General features: G+C 37.1%; 1 protein-coding gene across 8 annotated transcripts in view; it reads left to right on the top strand.

The window, feature by feature from the left end:
* Positions 1-18,985, top strand: part of MID1 (midline 1) — a 239,424-nt gene that overhangs the window by 185,796 nt on the left and 34,643 nt on the right. For all 8 annotated transcript variants that reach the window (XM_068682801.1, XM_068682808.1, XM_068682811.1 and 5 more), the window contains exon 3: positions 7,777-7,872. In XM_068682801.1, coding sequence (XP_068538902.1) covers positions 7,777-7,872 — 96 coding nt within the window. The remainder of the gene's footprint in view (positions 1-7,776; positions 7,873-18,985) is intronic.

The following is an 18,985-nucleotide window of genomic DNA, read 5'->3' as shown; positions in this document are numbered from 1 at the left end:
TCTAGCTCTAACTGTGGGCAGCAAAGTGAAGAGCTTGTGCCAGAATGAGCATTAAACTGGAAGGATACCAACTTTTTTATTGCTAGTAACCTACTGCAGCTGGGGCCTATTCCACTGGAAGGCAAAGATTGAGCCACCAATGACTTCAGTGGCACAGAACCAGCGTGCAGCAGAATGGAAGAACTAAGTCATAGTGTAATTCTTGGCAAAATTCTGGATAGTTTTTAAGAAGAAAAAATACTATAAAACATAATGGTAAATGTTTCTTTTCTTAGCATGATACACCCTAAGTCAAAGTTGGATCTTTCTGGCTGACCGTTTGGTTGACACTTACCTGAGGTACCATGACATTGAACAGTGGGATGGATCTCCATTTTCCCAAAGAAGTGCTGCGCTTTGCCTTCACTTGGGCTTTCCGACAGTGACAGTATAGTTCCAAACCAGCAGCCAGAGCAACAGCTGGGAACAGATATACCTGTTTCCTCTCTATAGACGAATTGCACAGAAATTGACTCCCATTTCTTTAATAAATCCCTTCTGGTGGTCTACTCTGACAAAGTTCTGCATGCTGCACCAGTAGCAGACAAAACTAGTGTGTGCCCCAGGCATCCCAGCCCTTCCAGTCATGTGAGGAGATGGAGTTCTAATACCTTCAAGAAGGCAATTTACAGAGGTCTTTCAAAGTGATGTTTGCCATGCTGAGAAACATACACAAATACAGGTGGTTGCAGCTCCCTCAGATGGCAGCTTTGTCACAAGCCAGCAGAAAGAGCTGAACAAGGTTTATGGCAGTTCCACAGGTCTACTACCTAACACAGACCAACTCACCATGTTGACTTTCTCTGCTGCTTGCCTATACAGCTGTCCTTCCTAACCTGCCAGTTTAGCTTAATACTGAACTGCTTTTTATACGTACCTGGTTAGATAAAATGGATTTTTTTTTCAACCGCAAAATGCAGTAATATATATTGATTGATTAAAAACAGATTTTTTTCCATAATATAACCTCTCAAATAAAATATAAACTTTCAAAAATGTTTTGGTAGACATCTGTAGAAGCCAGGATTTTAATAACACTGCATAAATTGTGGTTCTTTAGATGAGCTTTTTGCTTTCTCTTTCTATAAATGTCTGTCATTAGTTATGTGCAAAACTCAGAGGTTCATTTTTTGGAATGAATACTTCCCAGATCTTGCTTGCTCAAGATTAGATTAAACGTCTCATGAGCAGCAGCTCTTGTTGAACTCCTGGGTTCAAATACATCCCATGTCTTGGGAGTTCAGAACCAGATGCAGCCAGGATGCTGCAGGACAGCTGTACAACCATTCAAGTTCTCCTTATCCCCCTTCATTGCGTTGGATTAGCCAGTAGGGAATAAGCTAGAGAACTGTCTAGCTCTCCTCAATAAGTCTTTAATGATATGCTTTAAATGCAATCTATCTGGTATTTGCTGTGCTCTTTTAACACTTCAGCTTCCAGTTTGACTACTGCACTGAAGAAGAAAAAAAAAGTCACACATATTTGTGCCTCAAATATATGTACAGTTTTGCAAACCTTGAATAGCTCACATGTTCATCCAAAACTGGTATATTTTCAAATTTATTCAAATGCTTAAATGTCTTTCTTGATTCCTGATTATTATCGTAGTCCTACTTTGGTTACTGATTCATTAGAAACAGGGCTGAACTAACTACACAAGATCCCAGCTAAGCCAGTATTTGGATATCTTATATTTTGATTGAAATGGGAATCTCTTTTTAAAAAATTGTTTGTCCTAAAGTCAGTTCTGTCAGTGTCTAACTTGGGACAAAGTTTTGGTAAGAAGTTTAAATGCCCTGAGAAAACATGTTATTCTCTATATTCTTTCTTTTCCCATCTTCTCCTCCCCCCCCCCCCCCCCCCCCCTTTTTTTTTTGTATGTCCATTTCACATTATAACAGAGAAAATAACTAATCAGTGTCAGTTCCATTGGCCTGTGTTCTTTGTAATCGTGGTCTCTATTACAGTTAGAACAATCCTCAAGCACATACATTGTTTCTTTCCCAAACCTAATACAGCACATCAAAGGTAAACTTTTGCTACAGCATGCTATATATGGCTCTCATCCTGTCCTTTTTCCCCAGAGGCCACAGCTGTGAAATTTCTCTTATGCTCTGAAGACGGAAGAAAAAGCAGTGAAGGAAGACTAAAGAGCATTGCAGCAAGGCAACTCATAAGGCAGAGTAGTGTAGCAGTCACCTCTACTTGAATCAAAGGCCAGAGCTGTGGCTGCAAATGGCAGGCACCCATGTTATACTGAGTGCACAGCTTTGCAGAGAAGTGAGAGAACAATTGTAGGCTTTCCTTAGAATATTGTCCTCTCAGTTAATAAGGTTTTTGTGTGGTCAAGAATCTAAAATGCTTGGATTTCATTTACTTTTCCCAATGTTGCATTTTAAATAAGAGAAAAAAAAAATCCTGTGAAATATAACAACAGACCTGATTTAGTTAATATTGTTTAAGTGATGGTGGCTTCAAATGCAGCTATTTTTATTGTACTTTTAATAATAATAGTCCTGGACAATTAATTAAGAGTGCAGTATCTCAAGGGTCTTTCCTTGCGCTATACTGTAATCACTCGAGGTAAAAAGCATAGTCCCCAGGAGTGTATCAACATCATAGCTGTTATTTCTTTTCACATAGAAATGTGCAGTGCAGTTGTCAAGCTCTGCACATTTGAGACTAGAGGTCAATCATTTGTATTAACTACAAATGTTACCATTCCCTGGCTTAAGAAATACAGGGTCGAGCATGTGTATCCTATGGAAGAGCAGTCATCTGTTTCAGGACAAGTACATAGAATAAAAATTAGCTTAAGTTTTTCCATGTGCACCTGGTATGTCCATTTAAATAAAGAACACCAAAGGAAACATTAAACTCACATATACCCCAAATCTGGCTCAAGACTGTGCTTAATATTCTGGCAGTTCTTCTGGAATTGATTGGCAACTTTTTTAATAGATTAGACGCAAGTCCTAGAGGCAACAGGCCTGGTTCATAGGGTACGTCACCGCAACGAGGTGGAAATGTAACTGGAGCATATGCAAGTATAACTTCTTCAAGTTAGGAGGAAAAATAGTTACAGTGAATATGTGGTTGCATGGACTTTGTTAGCAACAGGGTGCGTATTTATGATCTATAGGGAGTCTGCATATCCTAAAGACTGATCTGCCATGTCATCACCGCTCTGGTTCCCCTGCTAGCTTGACTAAAATGGAATTTGATCACACTTCTGCTTTGTGGTGTTTTAGTCCTAATCTCTCTTCTACTGTTATGTAACTGTTTGGCTTTTGGTCACACACTTTAAGCAATCAAGTCTGAAAATATATAATCTCTCTCAAAGCACTCCAATGAACAAACAAAATGCATTAATGTGAAAAAGCTCCCAAGTGGTAAATTCTAATGAATGCTTATATTTAGCAGGAGCAAGAAAAAGAATACTTCTAATGCAAAAAGGAAAGTGACTTCAAATGGAATTTAAAATCTCATTGTAGTTGATAGCTGTATCTTTCTTTTGTGACCCTTTGAGTAGACATATTTACGGAGAAGAAAAATGCCACTGAGGAATTCTCAGGGATGTTGTCTCTCTGCTGTGACGTAAGTCAGGAGTACACAACTCAGCATGTTTCTTCTTTAGTAATAAATACTTACTTACGTTAATTTATTTTGACAGCATTTTCAACCCATATAGTAGCTTAAGACTATCTGTTTGTGCTACCTCCTATTTTAGACATGCGATGCTTTGCGTGAGACTGTTAATTTGGCAAAGGGCATGGGTTCACATTTGGTTTTCATAGACTGATAGATTTAAAGGCCAGAAGAGACCATTATGATCATCTAGTCTGACTTCCCCCTTCAATCAGGGCATGAGCCTCACGCAATCATTACTGCAAAAAGACCAAGACTCCACTGTGAGCTAGACAGCAGCTTAAAGAAGACATCCAGTCATGAGTTACATTCCTTTAGTTTTTAGAATTAATTTTTCCAACTTCAGATTCCAGTCCCTGGATCATATCATTTTGTAGGCATGCAGAGTCTAAATGAAACATCATCCTCAACTGTCCTTTTCAATTACGTCTGTGATTCCATCTACTTGGATTTATCCCCAGATTATAAGAATATTTATGTTGTACAGTTGTCAGACCGTGCTAAATGGACAGTAAGCATTCTCTTCACTTTGTACTGCATATTGTAAAAAAACCAGCTGTGAAGCACACATGGATTTTTAAGATCTCAGGCTAGGTCTGCATTGGTAAGTCATGAAGCATTCAGCCTGGCTTTTGACTTTTGAGAGCAATTTTCATTCACAGGGTTAAGATGTATGAAACCTGCTCACAGAGATAATGTACAGCAACTCTTGTACTTCTTTTTAAAAGTCATCCCCTGAATTTCTAAAATCAGCTTTTAATAGACAAAAAAAATTGGCAAGTGAAAAAAAAAAAAAGATAAGGAAAGGCAGGTTAAAATGTTTCAGTAATTATGATTTAGCTAGACATTTTCCCAAAATATTATTGTAATTCACCTGCAAGAATGGCCATAGAGTATTAGTTGGGAAGAAGGAAGATATTTTGGATAAACTTTTTCTAGCACTTGTTTTCAAATGTATACATCATAATCTGGGAATAAACTTTCTCCAGAATGCTGTGTGATAGTCAGAGTGGTGCAGTGGTCCATATGTGCATCGAACAGGGGAAAAAGCTAGAGAAAGATACTGTCAGAAGAAAATTCAGGTAAATATACTGCAAGAGTTGATTGAATTTTAACAACCTTTAAAATTTCCAAGTCAGCCCAGTTTTAAGAAATGACATTCAGTACTTGCCCTAGTGAAATCAGGAAGATTGACGTTCATTTAAGAAAGCAGCTGCCAGTTCTTACTATTTAGTAAAGCATTAATATAAACTGATGTTCTTCAACAGAAGTTTAGCAAAATTCTGATACTTCTTGACCACAATCTCTTACTTACCAAACTGCAGTGAAAAAAAATCCAAAATTTCCTACTTGAAAATTACACTGTTCAAGAGCTCTTGAATGCATTTTCTCTAATTTTTGTAAGGCAACTCACTAGTGTAATGGTTATCCTCTATTTTTATGACTGATAAAGACAGACCACATCAAGAGACACATCTGAAACCATAATAATATATATTGGCTTATGTTTATTGGAGAGAAAAAATATTCTAAAATCTTTTTCCAAGATTTAAAATAAACCTAAGGGTAAATAAATTTCTGTTTCAGTGCAAATTCTTGTTCTTCATGAATGGGCTTTGTTCAAGAATAGGCTTTGCTCAATTCAAGACAAAGGTTTAAAAAAAAAAAAAAAGACAAAGGTTTTAAAATCACTGTATTCCAAATTCCATAACAGCTTTGAGAATATTTTTTTTTCTTCAGCGTATGTATTGGCCCTAATTGTTAACATTTATTGTGTCAAAAAATACTGTTGAAATTAGGCAATCTCAAGAGTATACTCATCAAGAGTTTACTCATCAATCATACAGTTTTCATCTTACATCTTTTAGTATAAACATATCAGGACATGCACACAATGAATACATAGGCAATAAGAAGGCACAAAAATATCATTTCAAGACTACTTGCACATTTGTATCCCCTTAATTTATTTTATTTTTTTTAAGACAAAGGTTATCTGATACTGTAAGTATATATGATATTTAGACTTTTCATGTGAGTCTCAGCTCTGCAAAGGGACATCTAACAGCATGGCAAACATGCCTCTGCAATTAAATGATCGTTCACAGTACAGCTTTTGGAAATATAAGATACAGCTCAAACTGTTCAGTAAAGAATTCCCATTCTTGTTACTCTTTGTTTTTGATGAGCTATAAAATAAGTGCAATGTAGAAAGTATTTTTACAACCAGAGTTTGGGATACACGATACGCATGGTTGAGCTGGGAAGAAAATGCCCAAATTATGTACTTCAAACACCCATCACGCTTCTCCAAAGAGTTACATACATAAAGCCATCAAAATCCTGTGCCGTCTTTAATGGGACAGGACTGACTGCTCCTCCAGTGTTTACAGCTTCAGCTCTGGTAAACGCCAAAGTATGTGTGGTTCAGCAGTGAAATACTGCCAGCTTCACTCACTTGTAGCCGAAGGCAAGAAAGAGTAAGGAGACTGCATGGCTGCAAAGAGGGAGGGCAAAGCACAAGGCATTTTGAAACAGCATAAAATAGGCAGGAGGTAACAGTGCCAGAAAGCACACACAAACACACATGAAATACCTGCGTGGAGATGGTAGGGATGGAGGAAAATGAAAGGATTAAAAGTCAGGTGAGTTTGTAGTAGCTGAAGTACCTTAAGTAACATAATAGCTATATCGTGGGGAAAAGCAGTAGGGTGGAGAAATGAAGTATATTAATAAAAGATGAGCAGGGTTGAAATTAAGAAGAGTTCTGCAGGGGCACTACAGGCTCTGTGAGGAGGGCCTATTTCTGGTATTCTTGTTCAGCACCTCCTAGATCACTTTAGTGGGGACTGATGGAGGATAACATACAATTAAAAGGCAGAGATTGTCAGCCTGTCAGGAATACTAAGCAAGGGACTAGTCTCACATACTTAAACAGGTGAATAACTATGAGGAAAAGCTTCTTATGAGCTGTCCTCAGGATTTTCAATATGAAATATATATATCCAAAGTTACTGAAATGTGTGAGTGTTTACAGTCAGGACTCTTTTTAATGGACTGTATTTTTTTATTCTTTTCTATTTACTCAAGTTATACTTAGAAATTATACTGTCTTTGTGGAAACTTTGCATGTTATGCTTGCAGAAGGTGGACTTCAGCAGCTATCACAGGATCTACGCTAAAAAGCAAGGAGCTCCTTGGTAGTTGCAAGTCCCACAGTGCATTGCATGGTCCCAGTCCCAGAGCAGCCAGATAAGGGAGCAGGTCACAGCCACCACAGACCGCATCTTCCTCATGCACTTGGATTTCCTTCCTGCGGGTAGGGTGGGGAGGGAGGAGGCTGAATGTTTCTGGATCTCTGTCTCGCATGAAATTGCACAGTGGCCAGGATGTGGCTTCAGATCTGGGAGGCAGAAAGCACTGCGAGCTCCCACAGTTGGGGATATTTGTTGTGGCCATAATCGGTTGATAAACACAGGCACAAGCCAAACATTGTTTCTCAAGGATGATCAGTGAGTAGATATTTTATTATTGTACTTAGAAATGATGGTTTTCTTTAGAATTATTTATTAAAAAATCTGACTGTACTGAAGTAGGGAAATAAATCAATTACATCAATGCCCTGGTGGTGTGATCAATGTCCTACTACTGAGTCCTTATGAGTGTGATCCCAAACAGGCACAGGCTGGGAGACCTCAGTTAGCAGCAGGTTGTTAAATTTAAATGTCAGACTAAGAGCATGGAATAAGGAGTCACTTTTTTTTCTGATAAAGCCTTTTTAACCTCCCTGACTTCTACTTACTCTGTTATTTTTTCCCCTGATTAAAACTAATTTCTTGATCTAGTTTCTAGTAGGTCCTTAGAAAGTATTTTGTGGTGAACTCTTACCACAAACATTTCAGCTTTCTTGTCTTGCTATGCTTGATTCATGGACAAAATATCTGACCGTGCACATCAAAATGAATGTCATGTGTTGATACCTGTGTAATTACATAATTCAGATCCTGAAAGTACACCCATTTTTCAACTGTTCACTTAAATTTTATATTCTTCAGAATACTAATGTGTTCTTTTCTTTCTTTTTGACAGCAAAATTTGGAGAGTAACCTCACCAACCTTATTAAGAGGAATACTGAACTGGAAACTCTTTTGGCGAAACTCATTCAGACCTGTCAACACGTAGAAGTGAGTGCTGACCTCCATTTGATATACCTGCAAACTGAATTACATTCACTTTAAGCTTTCAGAAATGAAAGCTTATACAAAAACGTAACAAGTACAAGACTAAATTAAGGTCATGGTAAACTGATTTGGAACTTTTTCACTGAGAAATGGTATTCTCAGTACATCTAGCCTCCTTTACATTTATTCCTATCCCCTTTTAATTATGATTGAATGTTTGGATGATCCCCTCCACTGTTACACTTGAGCGTGCCATTCACCATCTGTAGAATGGTTACCCTCTTGGCTCCTTTGCCGTACAGTAATAGTAATATTTACTGGTTGAAAACTAGGACAAAGAAATAGTAAGGTCCAGATCCACAAAGATATTTAGCTTTCTATCTGTTATTGATTTTATTTTTGTTCATCAGAATTATGTATCTAGATACAGATGTAGCCTCAAAAGTCATGTATGAACTATACTTTTCTTAAGAAGAATAGGATGCCTGCAATCTTTTGAGTTGCCTGAGGGTATCACAGAAGGGAAGGACCTGAATCCAGATTTCCTCCAAATCTGGGGGATATTCTAGATGGCTCTTTGGGGGCTGCTGCTCTATATGCAAATTAAAATAATCACAGACTAATTCAACCATGGGAGCTTACACAGGGGAGAACAGAGTCCAAAATATACTATTTTTAGCAGAACTTTTCTTTTTACATTTTTCTGCACTCTTAAGACCATTTTCTCACTGTTAGACAGTATATTCTGCTCAGTGAAGTCAAAACAGCTATGAACAAACAGCTTCCTTGTCATAAAAAAACTTACAAAAGACAGTATGAGTTTATGCTTTGTGACAGTAAAATTATACAAATATTAAAAAATTTAAAGCATTAAAATTTTATCTCCAATGCTTTCCTTATGGTCAGTCTCAGCTGAGAGTCCCAGGTGACACAAGAGATACAAAATATTTTCTCCTCTCCTCCAGGCAAATTGTGAATGAGGAATACTGGAAGAGTGAGAAAGGCTCAACATTGTGAGGTGTGCATGCTTGTTGGCTGATATACTGCATTTACTGAGATACACTGAGTTGATCATTTGAAGTGCTATCAGATTTCTTAAGTGCTAAATTCGGTTTAAGACAAAGTAGGAAAGTTAATGGTGTACGAATCAGAGAAGCTGGCACAACATAAATACGGGTGCTTTAGAGTGGAACAAGCCTTAGACCTCAATCACAAAGAAAAAGGTATTTTAAGTCGAACAGCTAATTACTAGCCATATTAGCAGAGAAAACTTATTTTCATAGTGCAAATTGCTTGACTTTTGTATGCATTATAATACTGCCTGTTGACCTGCTTCTAGAGGGGAACATTTGTCCTGACTGCATTGTGATTCCTGCAGCAACCTCATTTATTTAGAGGAGAGGGTGTACTGTGTGCCTAGCAGACAGGCAGTATTAAATAATAATTGTGTTGTGTAGAAAAGATATTCTGCTTTGAGTATGGCTGTCCAGACATGTAAAAAGAAGCCAGGTGTCTTTGTCAGTGTTAGGAAAGTAGCCTCACCCCAGAGTTTCTGATACATGGGTATAATTTAGCAGAAAGTTAGCTCTGACATACACAGCCTTAACAGAGCTACGCAAGTCTGGAGAAAGACTCTCTTTTCTACCATCTGCCATATTTTTAGCAAAGCTTCTTTTTCTTCCTTAGAAAGTTCTGTGGAAGTTCTCTGTAGGTCTTTTTCAGAGGAAAATTCGGTCATCTAAGCCCAAGAGCAACTGTTGCCTGTGAATAGTCACGTTTTGAAAATATGACACCTGCTTAAGTAATTTATTGACTGTGGCAACAGTACATGCTGCAACAATAAAGACAACAACAAAACAAAATAAAACAAACAACAACAAGACTGTTCTTCCAAAGAGAACATTTTTCATCCATTTTTCTGTCTGATAGTTGACCTCTCTCCTCTGTGAAGTCTCACTGACTCAATGGGACTCAATAAAAACACAAAGTCTATCACAAGATTAGACTTGCGGTAAAGGATTTGACTTCTTTATATACACAGCAATAACATCAGACAGAACAACTGTAGCATCAGATGGGATGACTTTAGCAGATAATGAGAGACAGAGACAAGGTACATTTTCTTCCACTATATATAAAACTCAGAGCAAAAAACATGAAGCAGATGAGTGCAGGACAGCATAAAGCCTCTACTGCACTAGTGGCCTATATCCAAGATGTGCTAGATCTGGAAAAATCAAAATCGTTCCTCCTTCTCCTCTGCAGTATATTACCAGCTCTAAAGTTTAGTATTACAAAAAATCCAACTTGTTCAACTGGTAACAGATGCGCTACTGTCCCTTAGGTCCTGTTTTAGAAAATTTCTCTGTAGACATAAAGCAATAGCAGCAAAGTTGTTAATAAATTCCTACCACGTTTTATACATCAAATTAGTCTAATTAGCATTTAAATTAGCTAAATATTAAGAAATGAGCTTCAGTCAAAACCCTGGACCTAGGCAGCGGTGGAAATCAGGCAAGTGGGGATGTGGAAGTAAACTCTAAAGCTATCTCTCTTTTCCAGAATTCTGAAAACTTAGATATGATATGAATATCTTAAACAGTAGAGATGCTGAGGCTAGTATAGATTTAAAAATTCAGTATGCTCTATTTCTTTGTGCTTCTTGACTGAAATTCACCCAAACCAGGATATAGAATGAAGCATAGTATATTATTGTAATGTTAATGTTACAAAATTAAAATTACAACACTTTCAGAAAAGCTGAAGTTTCCAATGATTTTATTAGCGTTGCTATATGAACTTACAGAGAGTTGGAAATTGAACACAGAGTTAATTTTATAGGAAAGGTTTCACTGTTTTCTTTTTCATTTTTTTTAATACACTATAGTACAGATTATAATGTAAAATATATTGTATACAATTTGTAAGGGTGTAAAAATATAGGTAGTGCACTGTAAAATCTGATGTTACATACCCAGGTTATCGTTACCTAATTTAGAATAATTAAAAAAAAATAAAAATTAGTGTTGATTTAGGTTTTCAGGAGGTTAAAATCTGATGAGGAAAAAGTAGGACACTTTTTTTTTTTTTTCAGGCCAAATAATTTGAATTTTGATAAACAAGGAAGAGCAGGATGTTTTTGTTCCTTGTGTTAAAGTTGCAGAGTTTTTATGAAGGGGTATATCAACAAAACCAAAGTTATTCTATTTGACATTTATTTGTAGAAAATAGAAACACTAACTTTTTAACCATTTGTCATTAAAATAAAAAAAACACACTATCACATGAAAAATGAAAAAATAATATCTTTTTCTGGCTTTTGATATGGAGCAGAAGCTGATGTTTCCTAAAATGAACAACAAACAGGCCATGTGTCTGTTGAATAAACGAGTCTACACCAGCCAAACCAAATGTTGTTGTAGAGCCACTGTTTCTCATCAACAAAGTGTGCTGTTAATGGCTTCCTAGCAACTGACTTTATGGCAGATTAATTATTTACCACGCATCCTTCACATCAGGCAATTGTAATTTCATCCGTAGCAAAAGCCAAATCCTATCACTCTGTTTTAAAACTGAAGAATATTCCCTTTGGAAAGAGTTGTGCTTTTTTTTCCACTTTTCTCCCATATTAGCAGGCGGGAACTAGTCAGGGATGTTCATTATCTGGAAACTGGATGATTTCCAGCAGCAAGGGAGGAGAGCTCTGGAGCTGCCTTTCATCACTGCAATGGGGACATAAATCTTACCTATTTTTAGATGGAGTTCATCAATTTATGACAAGATTTATCCTGATGTGGGATCTGATCTTGAGAGACTGGAGAAGTCCATTTCCAGTCTTAGGTTCCTGTGAGTGGTTTGGGGCATATCAGCAGGAAAAGTTAAGAGAATAAATCAAGCCAGATTTGTATTCTTTACTGCTTTAAGTAAAGCCGAGATATTATTAAACATTTTATAATGCCTGAATGACTGGCTTCATGACTAATAAGAAAGTAGTCTGGGCTAATACTTACTGTATGGTAACACTTAAAAAAAACCCTCCCTTTTCTCAGTGGAAACCACACCCTGAAAAGTGCACACTTCAGACAAAACGCCTTTCTATCCCAAATCTTTTGTTTAATTAGGAGCACCTAGGCACACTGATTTTACTCATCAGTCTCATCACTGTTGTGTTTTGTTTTACACTCTCCCTTCCTCTGTAATTCCATCTGTCCTTCCTTAATTTTCCATAAAATCCCAAAGCTGTTCATAAGGAAAGTTTTGTTTTCCTTCCTTGGATAAGATAGCAGGTCTACAACCTCATGCCCTTGGCCAGGAGACTTTCTCAAGCTTTCTGAAGGATATTAACCAGAGTACAATCCCATGGTCACAACTCTGCTGCTTTTTTTGTTTGTTTGTTTGTTTTGTTTTGTTTTGTTTTGTTTTGTTTTGTTTTGTTTTGTTTTGTTTTGTTTTGTTTTGTTTTGTTTTGTGAGGGGCAACAGGGACAGCTTTATGGAATCATAGAAATAGAATCATAGAATGGTTTGGGTTGGAAGGGACCTGAAAGATCATCTAGTTTCAACCCCTCTGCCATGGACAGGGATGCCACCCACTAGATCAGGTTGCCCAAAGACCTATCCAACCTGGCCTTGAATGCCTCCAGGGACGGGGCATCCACAGCTTCTCTGGGCAACCTGTGCCAGTGCCTCACCACTTTCTGAGTGAAGAATTTCCTCCTAATCTCTAATCTAAATCTCCCCTCTTTTAGTTTAAAACCATTCCCCGTTGTCCTGTCATTATCTGAGCAAAGAGTCGCTATCCATCTTTTTTATAAGTCCCCTTCAAATACTGAAAGGTTGTAGTGAGGTCACCCCAGAGCCTTCTCTTCTCCAGGCTGAACACCCCCAGCTCTCTCAGCCTTTCTTCATAGAAGAGGTGCTACAGCCCCCTGATGATCTTTGTGGACCTCCTCTGGACCCATTCTAACAGATCAACATCCTTCTTGTGCTGGGATCTATCAAATGATAGATTGATATAATAAAATAATTTTATTTGAAAGCAGAGAAAGTGGAATAGAAATGGTCACTAACCTTAAATTTAAATATTTATATTCCTAGTTCACGGCCTTCATACATCTTGTAATATCTGTAGAAAACTTGTAAGTGAAGCACTAAAATCAGTCCTGGTAGATTATCTTTAAACTCTGTGGAAATTCACACATTGAGAGAAAACTCTAGCATGTTGCTAAATCAGAGTGTGTCTTGTAAGTGTCCATAAAAACATCTGTGTGTGTCAAGAAGGCAGCTACTTAGTTCTGGAAATAAGGGGAAGATGTTTGGAGAAAAAAAGAGTTAAATGTAAATGTTTACGCTGTGTCATATATTAGCAGCCTAGGTACAAGCCCTCTACAGCAGCTGAGGCTTTAGCTGAAGTCCTGCTGCGTGAAACATGTCTGCGGAATCTTGCTGGTAAAAAAATGGTGCAAGTATCTGAAAATTCCTGTAGGAGACGTGGGCAAATCTTCTGTAAACAGTGTAATAAAACTGGGATTGACAGGCCTGAGGTATAATGATGCAGGCTAATGCCTGGGTGATAGCATTTCCGTGGCTGTACCAACCACCGCCTGGTCTCCCTTCCTTCTGCCATGTGCCTGAGAGGTGTCACTGCTGTGCTGGCCCAGGGTGGCTGTCTCCAACCTTCCCTCTCTGCCCCACCACCTAAAATGCAACAGGGCTGTATGCTTCTGTGCTGCCCTGTGGCTTTTCAGTCTGTGCATGGGTTCAAATTTAGCCACTTCCCAGCTGAATCAGGGAAGGGTTGAACACTGTAAGTGCACTGGTTCTGCCTTCAGATTTTGAGTCACGGGTTTCTCTGGGTGACAGTACTATGTCACAGCAAATTGGCTTCCTTGCCATAGTTTCCAAGGTACTGTGCTGCTGTGAATGTGTGAGTTTGCTGCAGATGGGTTTTAGATCATGCCATTAATTGTCATTAGGCACAAATTTGAGTATGAGGCTCTTTTGTCAGTTACTTTTTTCTAAGCTCTTTCAGTTTTCTCCTGGACTTTTTTCTCATCTTTTCTAGGAAGTATATGATCAAACGTCTATTATTTAGTCAATACCATGAAGCTACTCTCATCTGTTATGCAGAAACATAATCTGAAGTCAGCTGGAGGAAAAATTGGAGCAATTATCTAGGGGGGAGGGGAAAGGAAATAGGTTTTGCTTGTAGACAGTTTTATAACATCTGTATCTCAGTCTTTTTGTTTTGTTTGGTTTTATTTTCAATTTGCCAAACGTCATAGGAAGCAAATTCTGGACACTGCTGCAAAATCATTTTTGGTTACACAAAGAAGGAAAGGCATTTTCCTATAATTGTGTAACCCTCAAACTGCTGCCTCCTTTGCTTTCTGTTAGTAATGGAAATGCTCAGTTTCTGGCTCACTTCTGAAGATCTGCTGCAGGCTAAATCTCAGTGTAAAGTTTCCAAGCAAAAACTGTGGGGTTTGTGTGTGTGTGTGTCAAAGGGTGTTTTTTATAACCATGTTCTGTAATCACCTGAAGAAAGTAGTATACAAAAAGACCCTTTATTCCAATATGACAGATACTGAACACTCACAAGTATCAGACACATTTTAAATCAGTGTGACAACAGTTGTGTAAAAGTGATGAAGAGAAGATGGCAGCATCTGGAAAAGCCTGCTGTTGTGTGGTTTTTTATCTTTTTTTTTTCTTTTTTTTTTAACTTTTTTTTTCCTGTGCCTTATTAAAAATAAATAAACCAAATGGGAAAACTATAAATAATAAAAAATTGAATCTCTGATCAGATTTCATTTACAAGAGAGTTTCTTTAAATTTTATGACACACTGTGGTCTCCATCCTTTTTTATTTAAGATACATGTAGCATTTCTGTTATTTGAGAGACAGCAAAATCAAAAGTCGGCTGTCAGAATGATTCCCTGAGGACACACAAAAGCTTTTTCTGTGACAATAAAAACAGTGAGTACTCTGTTTTCATTTTCATGGTACTTGCTTCTTCTTGAAATTTGTGGTCATTTCATTCAAAGCCTGCATAAACTAAGAAGTCCCTATTAGGAAAATTTAGGTGGAAAGCCTATATGTTAATTCTGGTGTCTGAACTGCAGCAAATGGCCTTTGTAGTCATACACAGCTGAACATTAGTAGTTTGGAGTAAAGAATACACTTTGGTGAGGTTTTATAGACAGCAGGAAATGGGCAATGGATTAAACAAGTGTTTTCCATCAGCATGAATTATATGGGGTAGGTAAGATGAAAAGCATCTCAACTGAAAATTCCTGTTTCTTCTGTCCTAATGCCTTCAGTTTTTGCAGAGATACTTGTTCAGTAATTATAGTCACTTGCTATATTTAAGTCCTAGAAGTAACTGACTTTTTTATTTTAAATAGGCAGGAAACCAACTTGAAGGAAATTGAAATCTGCTATTCTCAATAAGAGACTAATTAACAAACTTTATGATGTGCATAAAACCTTAAGGAAGAGTTTACAGCATTTGTTTCCTATGACAGCTTCTAATGGGAGAGGGGATAAGGTATTTTATCTATTAACGTGGTTTAGATGAAATAAGTGTCATGATCTTCTTTTGATTTATAATTACTTTAGTTCTACATTTAGCTCCACTCTTTTAAAACTTGATTTCATTCAAAGTAAAACTCAGATAAGTTTCTCACTTCAGTGAGACTCTTCATTTTACATGCTAGTAGAGAAAAGAGAAACATGAGAAACAAGCATAAGAAATAAAAAACTAATAAAATATACTGCATATACGGTTATATGGATACTTCAAAATAAATATTCATTCAAGGATGTTCTCAGTTTATGCCCAGTAAGCCCTAGCCTACTAGTCAAATATTATTTGCCTGAGTAATCATTTAATTGCTTTCACAAATGACTAATTAAATGCATAATTGGTCATATATATGTCTACAGCTGCAGCACTTAAGCATACATTTAATGTACAGATTAGGCACATACTGGAAAATAGCATTTCATCTACAACTGTTTTGTAATTTCTAGAAATTGGAATTGCAATTATAATACGGGTCACATGGACTATGTATAGACTAACAGGAATGCTTGTCACTGTCTGGTAAAAATGTTAGTTCCCATTCCTTCCATCTCTCCCTCCAGCTCACATCCATACACAGCTGTGCTCACATACTTGTTAGACGTATATTCTTGCAAAACTTTGTCCTTGGAGTAGAAAATGTGTTTCTGTTCACTGTTAATCACTCAAGCAATGCAGCTTTGTGCCTACCATCTGAGAGTTTAGCTTGTCAAAATGTCCTTAGTTTTTGGAACTCTGTTTTGAGACATTTACCTTTATAGGAACATAAGATTTCCAAGTTTCTCCTTTATCTTCCTAACATAAATAGCTGAACAGCTACATATGAGCAGCAAGGAGACCAAAGGCATTATTCTTCTAGGAAGTATGCTAAATGCTGGGCTAAAGACCACAGATCCTGGATGAGCATTTTAAGTACTGAACTGTTGGATACAAGAGCATTGGTTTCAGCAGTCAGATGAACTTTAGTGATTATTTAATTGTTTTTATTTTTCTACGCTCAGTGAAACAGTCTAAGTGGCATACTTGCTCAACATGAAACAAAAGCTTAGTGTCAGCAGGAAAAATAACGTCAAAACAATGAAAAAACTCATCCCTCCTAAGAGCTAGCTTCACAAATAGCTTAATCCAATCTTATACCTCATTGCTGCCAAAAGCCTCACCACCTCTCTTGTCTTCCCTGCTGTGTTTACCTACTTGTTTCCCATGTGATAGTGCAATATCCAGGTCACCCAGGTGAGCCCAGCATTGCCGTTTTGCCAGGTAACCATACCAGCTTCAGCAGATGGGTTATGAAAGTGGTTCACCTGGCAACACATATATTTTCTCCAGCATGCTTTCCTATCCTTGAAAAAAAGCCAGCTATTCAACATGATGCTGCATTTGTGCTTCATAAAAACAGGGCGTGATTTGTTGAAGCAAGCCTAGTCTATGGGCTTTACAGCTGTCAGTATCATATCTGGAGTAGCTCTCTAGTAGAACTTTCCAAAGTTGAAAACTTTTTAATGTTTTAAATGTCAATCTTATTAGTTTGCTTTCCATGAAGCTTCTGTGGTTTTATTTTTGTTGTTGTTCATTTTGGTTTGTTCCTCTGATTGGATTGTAAATGTCACTAGAGGACTGCAGGTTCCTTGCTGGTTAGTTTCTCAACCATCTGCTTCAAAGCATAGTGGGACAAAAGCCTTTAAAATAATATTTTAATAAGTAACATGAGTATTTCAAACTTCTAAAAAGGTTTACTTTTAGTCAAGATCGGGAAAGATAGTCTTATCAGTGTGACCCAAAATATTGTATCCTGGCCTAATCAATTCTTCATTCACAAAATTCTTAGGAAGCCAGAGTAAGTTGGTGTACTTTTGTGCTGACCTTAGTTTAACCTGCTCTGAGACTGCCTGTAAACACAGGTCTCCTGGTTAGAGATAAATGTGGAATGCAAACAAAAACAAAGCCTCTGGCACACTTGAAATGGGAGATGGACATTCCACTCTCTTGCACCAATTTAGACTAAGAAGTTGTAGGTGTTCCATTCAGATGGGAAACTGATTAATTTCACATATTTCCAAAGGCACAGTTTGTCACAATAGATAAAATCAGTTTTACTCCCAGACTTGATAAAATCTGAGAAAGCTTTATTCTGAGTTACTTTTGTTCTACAGAATCAAATTGAATAACCTGTATTATCAAACAGGGATATTAAAAGAAAGAATTCTTTGGAAGGAATTCACACTCAAAATCTAGAATGAAACATGTGGCAATGATGCTTCAGTTGTTAAGTGGAACCAGTGCAATTTGTTTTTCTGATGTTTTTGTTTACTTGTGAGTAAGTTGTTGTACAGTAAATTCTGTAGCTATTAACTCATACCCACCAAGAAAAGCTGGTATCTCTTTTTTACCTGGATAGCCATGTCTGTGGCATTTTGAGGCACACAGGCTATTTTTAATCAGTAAAGTTAAAACCAAAATGCATTCCTCACTTTCCAAAGATCATACTCTTTCTACAACCTACTTTATTTCATTTTGCATTAGGATTAAGTGAATAAAAATTACTCTGTTTTTAATTTATCCCAGACACTATAGTCTTAGAAAAAGCAAGCAACCTCCAACTTAGGGTGTCTTATTTAGCTTGTCATTTAGAAATTATTTGTCAAAGAAGGACTCATGCATTTCCACTTGCAGACAAAATTGCCTCACCCATAAGGAATCCCAAAGGGAGAGATTTGTTCCTGCAAAGAAGTCTGCTGAAACGTTAAAATATCCTTTGATTCTAATATATTAGTTTTCTTTGGTATGAGTCTAGCTCTATGACACTACGCTTGCCTTTGAATTAACCATCAAAACTTTCTGTAACCTTGCATCACTAGCAGCGTTGCAGTTCTCTGATTTCCCAAACATCTGCTAGGGACTTTGAAACCACCACAATCATATGACCTAAGCTGCAATTTAACTCAGGTCTCTGAAGATGAAAGCCTAGGAAGCCTCTTCATAGAGGAGAACATTTTCCAAAGTAGTTCTCAGTTTGTGGAACTGTGAGCAGCTGGCCTGCTCTCCTCTTTGGGTCAGGAGGGTTTGTGATTTCCAGATCCCTGTCAGAGATTTGAGGAAATTCCAGTTTTCTTTTCTTTTCTCTCCTTTTCTTTTATTATCTCTCCTTTTCTTTCCTTTTCTTTCCTTTTCTTTCCTTTTCTTTTCTTTTCTTTTCTTTTCTTTTCTTTTCTTTTCTTTTCTTTTCTTTTCTTTTCTTTTCTTTTCTTTTCTTTTCTCTTCTCTTCTCTTCTCTTCTCTTCTCTTCTCTTCTCTTCTCTTCTCTTCTCTTCTCTTCTCTTCTTCTTTTCTTTTCTTTTCTTTTCTTTTCTTTTCTTTTCTTTTCTTTTCTTTTCTTTTCTTTTCTTTTCTTTTCTTTTCTTTTCTTTTCTTTTCTTTTCTTTTCTTTTCTTTTCTTTTCTTTTCTTTTCTTTTCTTTTCTTTTCTTTTCTTTTCTTTTTTCTCTTCTTTTCTCTTCTTTTCTTTTCTCACCCACTCCTTGAGGCTCATACC

This window comes from Anas acuta, chromosome 1 (genome assembly GCF_963932015.1).
Source record: "Anas acuta chromosome 1, bAnaAcu1.1, whole genome shotgun sequence".
Classification (NCBI taxonomy): domain Eukaryota; kingdom Metazoa; phylum Chordata; class Aves; order Anseriformes; family Anatidae; genus Anas; species Anas acuta.
This window is presented reverse-complemented; position numbering and strand designations above follow the sequence as displayed.